Raw genomic sequence first — 7532 nt, 5'->3', positions numbered from 1 at the left:
CTAATCTAAATTAGAAATCGTAATTAAAGCTCACAGATAACCCCCCGGAGGTGGTGCAGCGTCTCCGTAGCGGGAGCGATTAAAATTAAACAGCAAAAACCCCTCAGGAGCGGTGTGTGGGAACGGCAGAGTATCCAGCCTGGAGTGCAGGGTGTGATTGTCCCACTGAGGTCCTTTCCCCTGGATTTGGGTGCACAAATTTGGGCTCTTTGGCTTCCCTGAGCTTTGGATCTGTGTTTTCCCAGCACTGTCTGGGGTTTGGAGCAGGGACATTGGCTCTGTGGGGTATTGTGTAGGATGGGTGACATTGTCCTGTGAGAAGACGCTGAAATGCTCCAGGATTTGCTGCTGTGGTGGGCAAAGCTGTCAAATTTATTCCCCTTTGGATTGTTTTTTTTGACATCTTGAGTTTTTTTGATGTGGTGTGGGTTGGAAGGGACCTTAATGCTCATCTTGTCCATGGGCAGGGACACCTTCCACTGTCCCAGGCTGCGCCAAGCTGGCCTTGGACACTTCCAGGGATCCAGGGTTAGCCACAGCTTCTCTGGGCAAACCAATCAAAGTATTTATAGACAAGATTTAAAATGTTTTTTAAAACGGACCTTTTGAGTCACGTTGGCAACTGTAACCATTACAAACCGTGCACCGCTGAGGAGTCCCTACCTGGAACATTTTTTACTCCAGCCGTGTGTAGCTCATCCTGGCTTTTCCATGCCCCACACTATGTCACGGGAGGGTCAGGATCTCAGGGAAAGGTCCCGCTATTCCAGAGGGTGCTGGCACTGCCCAGGCTCCCCGGGGAATGGGCACAGCCCGAGGCTGCCAGGGATGCGCAGGGTGGGATTGTTGGGGTCTGTGCCGGGCCCTGGCTGATCCCGCTGAGGGAATCGCGTGTCCCTGTGCCCGCAGCACGTCCCGACATGGCCGATGAGAACGAGGAGCTGCCGGCGGACGAGGAGCTGCCGGCGCCGGCCGAGGAGGGCTTTGAGCAGCTGGAGAACGACAGCCCCGCCGAGCGCAGCGGGCACGTGGCTGTCACCGACGGGCGCTGCATGTACGTCTGGGGAGGATACAAGGTACAGCTGCCCCCGCCTGGGAGCCGTGTCCCATCCATCCATCCGGGCGGGACTCTGGGGAATTATTCCTCCCTCGGAACGCAGCAGCTCCAGCGAGCAAATTTGTAACACGGGCCTCAGGGGTGTTTTGCAACGCTGGGATAAATCACGGGTGTTAAAAGCTTGGCAGATAACACGGATTTTTGGGGTGTCGTTTGCCTTTGGCAAAAGGTGAAGGGAGTATTGTTTGATTGGAGCTGTGCACCCTGGGAGTGGTGATTTTATTTGCACAACTGTGTTTTTGGGCGGTAATTGGTAATTTGTAATTATGTTTTGTAATTGTAGTTTGTAATTTTGGGTGGTAATAATTTTTTGGGGTGGTAAGGATGCCAGGTTTGTTGTTGCCACACTGGGGGGTGCAGCACCACAAAATCATTTCAGTGACAAAGTGAACTCAGTAAATAAACTCCTGTCATGGAGGGGGTGGGGGAAGGAGAAAGGAGCTCTTGGCTCATTTCTGCTCCCTGGCTCAGGCTGTAAACCAGAGGTTTAACTTCCATTTAGCCCTGTCTGCCTCTGCTGGGAGCTGATTGTCCTCAGCAGGTGCTAAATTGGGCTGATGGCTGCTCTCTGTGCAGGTGGGAGGCACAGGAGTGTGGGAAGTACAGCACTGCTCCTGCTGTGATCTGCGCTGGGATTAGGTCCCAGAGGGGCTGAACACATTCCCAGGAGTCTGAAATTCCTGTGCCAAGCACCCTTCTAACCCTGCTTTTCCTTCTGCAGAATGCCCAGGTCCGGGGGTTTTATGACTTCTACCTGCCTAGGGATGAAATATGGATCTACAACATGGAAACTGGCAGATGGTAAATCATTCATTTGGGGGGGAAATCTGATAAATCCTTGAATTGGTGTGGAAAGGGACTGAGCAGGGAGAGAATTCCTTGATCTCTTTGCTCCCACCTATCAAACTCTTGCAAAAGTGGGTCAAATATTTCAGGTTTGGGTTTTTTTTCCTCTGAAAGCCTCCAAAATGTTTTTCCAGGATGAAGTAGGAGAGGCAGCTGGGACAGGCAGCCTGGATAGGAGTGTGTGAGCACCAGTGTGAGGTGTTTTGGGATTCCTGGGACAGGACAGAGCAGCTGGAATTTGTGCTTGCACGGCTTTTGATGCCAGTGGTGGTCAGGGAATCCCTGTTGAGTTCTTGGCCTTGTCAGGAGTTGTTTTTCAAGGCTGATGCAGCCGAAGGAGCTGCTCAGTGCTGTGCAGGAAATGGGATTTCAGGTGTGCTCCCAGCCCTCCCTGGGGTGGGGCACGGGCTGCAGTCTCCTCTCTGTGGCGATGGTATTTACAAACAGGAAAAATCCAGGAGCAAAGTGGAAACCTGCAGTTTGCACAGGTGAATCCTCTCTGCCTGAGGATTCTGAGCATTCCAAACTCCTGAGCTGGGCAGATGGGATTCCTACCCCCCAAAAAACCCCGTGTATTAACTAAAGTGCCTCTTCCCCACCCCTCCATCATAACAGAGTCATTTTGTGAATTGTTACATCTGAAAAGGTGGGAAGAACAGACTTGAATATCCACTGTGGTGATCCAAACCCTCCAGATAAGGCCATCCCTGCTGACTGGGGGCAGGTGAAAGATCCCAGCCTGGTTTTGCAGGAAGAAGAGCAAGACTGAGGGAGACGTTCCCCCCTCCATGTCTGGCAGCTGTGCCGTGTGTGTGGACAGAGTGCTTTACCTCTTCGGGGGGCACCACGCCCGGGGCAACACCAACAAGGTCAGCAATGCCTTTCTAACAGAATCATAGAATAATAAAATAATAAAATAGAATCCTTTCCCATGGGGTTGTGCCCTGGAAGCTTCACAGCACTGCAGGAACACCCCGAGCTGGCACCAATTCTGTCCTTGTGCAATTCCCCTCAGCAGCTGGATTGTGTCCCTGCCTCTGAGTTTGCTGATTTTAAACGATGGGAGTTGCCAGAGTTGCCTGAATAATATCAGGAACTGATCTGGAACTGGTGTGGGGTGGCTTGAAGTGTTTCTGTTCCCTGGAGTCTGTGGCAATCCCAGAATCCCAAAATCATTGAGGTGGGAAAAGTCCTCCAAGATCACTGAGCCATCAGCACCCCTTCAACCAGAATTATATTTTCTGATAGTCTGGCAAAATGATTTAAATTAAATTGTTTTGGTCTATATAAATATGTAGTTTATCTATTTAAATATAAGATCATATATTTCTTATGTAAATATGAACTAGAAGGAGTTTTTGCAGACAGTTTGAAACACACCTCATTTGTAAGGTGTGATTTCCTCCCTTCCTGCTGTGGCATTCTTTCATTTCAGTTCCTGTATGTAAGTGTAGCAGCTGCTTCTCTTCCTGTGCAATTATATAAATGCAGAGGAGGGGTAATCCTGTAAAAAATGTCACTTTGCAAACTTCTGAACCATTTTTTAGTTGTAAGACAATTGTGCTCTGTACACACCTGTATCCCACAATTGTATCAGCTTTTGGATGCTGAAGCTCAGTGCCCAGAGCCCTGTTAGTGCTGTAAAAGGTGTTTGAGTCTGAAAAAGGTCAGAACTTTTTGATTTGTGAATCCATCTTTTGTTGCAAATATTTTCAGTGCTCTACTTTTCAGCTAGGAAAAGAACTTTTCATTTATTACTATTTCTGTACCAACACATGTTAATTTAAAGCTGCTGTTTTAACAGCAGATTTAAGCTTTAAGCTGACGATGTGAGTTTAAAAAATCTCTTTATTTCCCCAGTTCTACATGTTAAATGCCAGATGCACGGACAAAGTGCTGCAGTGGGTGAGAGTGGAGTGCCAGGGGGTGCCCCCCTCGTCCAAGGACAAGCTGGGGGTGTGGGTGCACAAGAACAGGTGAGGCCCCAGAGAGGCCCTGCTCTCTTGGCTTCTCCCTCCTCCTCCTCCTCCTCCCTCACCCTGGGGCTGGCTGGGAATGTTCCCCTGGAGAGGAGAAGGCTCCAGGAGAGCTGGGGAGGGACTGGGGACAAGGGATGGAGGGACAGGAGCCAAGGAATGGCTCCCAGTGCCAGAGGGCAGGGATGGATGGGAGATTGGGAATTGCCAGAGCAGCTGTGGCTGCCCCTGGATCCCTGGCAGTGCCCAAGGCCAAGATGGACATTGGGGCACCCTGGGACAGTGGGAGGTGTCCCTGCCATGGCTGGGGTAGCACTGGGTGGGATTTAGGGTCCCTTCCACCCAAACCATGCTGGGATTTTGGAGTTTAACTCTTGTGCTGCCTTGGCCACTCCATTAGAGTGCTCCCAGTTAGGAGATTTGCTGTGGGATCTGCTGCAGGGTCTCAGGAGAGGTGGGAGCCCCTTGTGTGTCCCTTCAGCTGGGGATGCTCCGTGTTCTGTGGCATTGCCCTCAGTGCTGCTTTTGCAGCTCCTTGATGTGGGGAGTGAGCTCCTCATTAGCACAGCTGATAGCATCAGCTGGGATGTGCATCTGTGCAGGGCTGCACCTGTGGGTGGTTCATGAGGTGCTGCAGGTTCTCTGGCACTCCATAATCCTGTAGGAATTCCTGGCAAAGCCCTGCCAGTTCCTAACACAGCCTAAACCCCAAAACTAAAACCTGGGGGTAATTCCCACTCCAGCCCCAGGAGAACAACGTGGTAAAGGCCAAAGTGCAGTGACCAGGCTGCACATCCTGACAGCCTCAGATCTGCAAGTGGAGCAGAGCTTGGGAGCCTGAGGCTGGAAACTGCTCCAGGGGGATTCAGTGTGTGGGGGGTCAGTGGGGCAACACACAGAGCCCTCTCCTGGAAAAACAAAGGGGCTTCCCTGGTTTCCTGAGCACAGCATTTATATTTATAGTTTATATTATATTTATATTTATAATAACAGAATTTCTCACAGCTCTTGCTCCATGTTTTCCTGCAGGCTGATATTTTTTGGAGGCTATGGCTATTTTCCTGAAGGGAAGCAACGTGGAACATTTGAATTCGATGAAACTTCTTTTTGGGTAAGTAACCCTGGAAGCCATTTCTTCAATAATTTAATATTCAACTTCTAATTTATATAACATAATTTAATCTTCACCTTTTAATATTTCATCAGTGCCTGTTAAAACTTGTTGCTTCTTTATGTTTGTTTGTTGGTTTTTTTTTAAGAATTCAGGTCTTCCTAGAGGGTGGAACGACCACGTGCACGTTCTGGACCTTGAAACTTTCACTTGGAGCCAGCCCATAACTACGGTAATTAATGGTTTGCTGTCATTTAATTAAGTCACAGCTCAGTAATGGTATTTAGGAGTGTTCATTTAGACAGTAGATCTGTCTAAATGAATTTAAACCATTCATTTAGACAGATCCACTCTGCAAGAAGAGAACATTTGCCTTTTCTTTTGATCTGTCTTCATCCATTTTTTCCTGTGACTTGCTTTGGTTGATGCTGCAGGGCAGTGGGGTTTGCTGTCACCCTCAGTGCCAGGGCATGCTTGGTTCCTGTCCCTGGGGAGCTGAATTGTGCTCAGGAGATAATTAAACACTGCTAATTGCAAATGCACACATTTGGGGTGTGCAGGAACAGGGAAATGGGCTGGGGTTGCCGCAGGGTTGGAGGAAGTGAAATGTGAGACAAGGAGCTCCAGATTGCCAAAGAATTGCTCTGATTGCTTCATACAGCTCTCAAGTGGTTCAGAAACTCAAGAAAAGTGGAAATGGTGTTTATTGGAATCCCAGAATGGTTTGGGTGGGAAGGGACCTTAAAACTCATCCAGTCCCACCCCTGCCATGGGCAGGGACACCTTCCAGTAGCCCAGGTCACTCCAGACTGTCCAACCTAGCCTTGGACACTTGATTTATGAATTGAAGGATTTATTATGTCACTGTCTCATTTGCAGTCTGTCTTCTGTGGCTAAAAGCAAAATTTATGCACTTCAAGAGGGAAGAAATAAACCCCATTTTTAATGAGTTCTCTGACCTTCCATCCATCAGAAAACTGCACACAGGGTGATTTACTGGCTGTGTTTTTTCACTCTGATCCTTGCTGGCTTTAAATCTGAGTTGAGCTGAGGCTCTCTTGTCCTCTGGTGCCTGATCTGTGCTGTCCCTGTCCCCTGCCAGGGGAAGACCCCGTCCCCTCGAGCCGCCCACGCCTGCGCCACGGTTGGGAACAGGGGCTACGTGTTTGGAGGCAGATACAGGGTAAGGCCAGCCCTGCTTCAGCCATGCTGAAACCCAGAGCCGAGCAGGAATTGGAGATTTGAGCCGCGCTCTGCTCTCTTGCAGGAGTCCAGAATGAACGACTTCTACTACCTGAACCTGGACACGTGGGAGTGGAGCGAAATGTGGGTGCTCAGACTTGATCTGCTTAAAATTCTTGTGCCTAAAGAAATTCACATTGTCCTTGGGTCACTGCAGTGTCCTGCAGACAGCTGAGAAATAATCAGGGCAGGGGAAAGAGAGGGATTTTGCTGTCCCTGATGGTGATTTGGGGTGTTTTTCTTGCAATCCAGACTCACCCAAGGCATCTGCCCCGTGGGCCGATCGTGGCATTCCTTAACACCGATTTCCTCGGATCACCTCTTCCTCTTTGGAGGTTTCACCACGAACAAGCAGCCCCTGAGTAAGTCATTCCAGAGGGATTTGGTGGTGGCTTTGTGCTCTGGAACAGCTCTGCACAGGAGCTTTAGTGATTGCCTTGAATTCCTTTTAAATTCCTCCAACTCCTCATTCCACAGAGCAGGAGCTGCTGAGGGTGTGGGACACCAGAACTTCCAGCAACTGATCTGCTCTAAAAATGCATCTAAAAGTGCAGATTGCAATTGGTGACAGCTTTACAATTCTCCACCTTCACCCCCATAAATCTCTGTTACATTAAACACCTGTTGTCAAACAGGAGCCAATGTTTTATAAGGATTTTCCTAAAATATTTGATTTATCTAAGAACAGAAATGTGATGTGCTACACCAGAGTATTTGTATATTGCAGCAGCTTACAGAGCTGACAGAATCCTGATTTTATCTGGGATTTTGCTTGTTTTCAGGTGATGCCTGGATTTATTGTATCAGCAAGAACGAGTGGGTACAGTTTGAGCATAACTACTCTGAAAAGCCAAGGTATGGCAGACAATTCCCTGGAAATGGGGTGCAGAAGGGGTGTGGAAGCACCTGGTGGTGGCTGTCAGAGAGAGGACCCTGTGTCCCAGAGGTGCAGTGGTTGGGTGCTCCCAGAATTCCAGGGCAGGGCCACACAGGGCAGGCAGCCTGTGAAACTGCAGGATGCACAGAATTTAGGGTTTGATCTCGGGATTTAGGGTTTGATCTCGGGATTTAGGGTTTGGTTCTGGGATTTAGGGTTTGATTTGGCTGCACAGGACTCTGAGCTGCGAGTGCCAGCAGCAGAGCTAACTGGAACCAGTGTCCTTGCTCTGCCACCACCCAGGCACGGCTGGTGTCACCAGAGGCTCATCCTGTGCACACCCAGGGCTGTTTTTGGCTTCCT

The 7532-nt window shown here is 49.3% G+C and overlaps 1 protein-coding gene across 1 annotated transcript in view; it reads left to right on the top strand.

Annotated features, from left to right (window-relative positions):
• Window positions 1-909: 909 nt before the first annotated feature.
• KLHDC2 (kelch domain containing 2) overlaps window positions 910-7532 on the top strand; it is an 8631-nt gene continuing 2008 nt past the window's right edge. The window contains exons 1-10 of the mRNA XM_005417981.2: window positions 910-1076; window positions 1839-1918; window positions 2715-2832; window positions 3824-3939; window positions 4969-5050; window positions 5199-5282; window positions 6153-6233; window positions 6318-6376; window positions 6545-6654; window positions 7075-7147. Of these exons, the coding sequence (XP_005418038.1) occupies window positions 921-1076; window positions 1839-1918; window positions 2715-2832; window positions 3824-3939; window positions 4969-5050; window positions 5199-5282; window positions 6153-6233; window positions 6318-6376; window positions 6545-6654; window positions 7075-7147 (959 nt within the window). The 5' untranslated portion in view covers window positions 910-920. The remainder of the gene's footprint in view (window positions 1077-1838; window positions 1919-2714; window positions 2833-3823; window positions 3940-4968; window positions 5051-5198; window positions 5283-6152; window positions 6234-6317; window positions 6377-6544; window positions 6655-7074; window positions 7148-7532) is intronic.

Source organism: Geospiza fortis, unplaced genomic scaffold (genome assembly GCF_000277835.1).
Source record: "Geospiza fortis unplaced genomic scaffold, GeoFor_1.0 scaffold23, whole genome shotgun sequence".
NCBI lineage: Eukaryota > Metazoa > Chordata > Aves > Passeriformes > Thraupidae > Geospiza > Geospiza fortis.
Note: the sequence above shows the minus strand (reverse complement) of the source record. Positions and strands in the feature narration are given on the sequence as shown.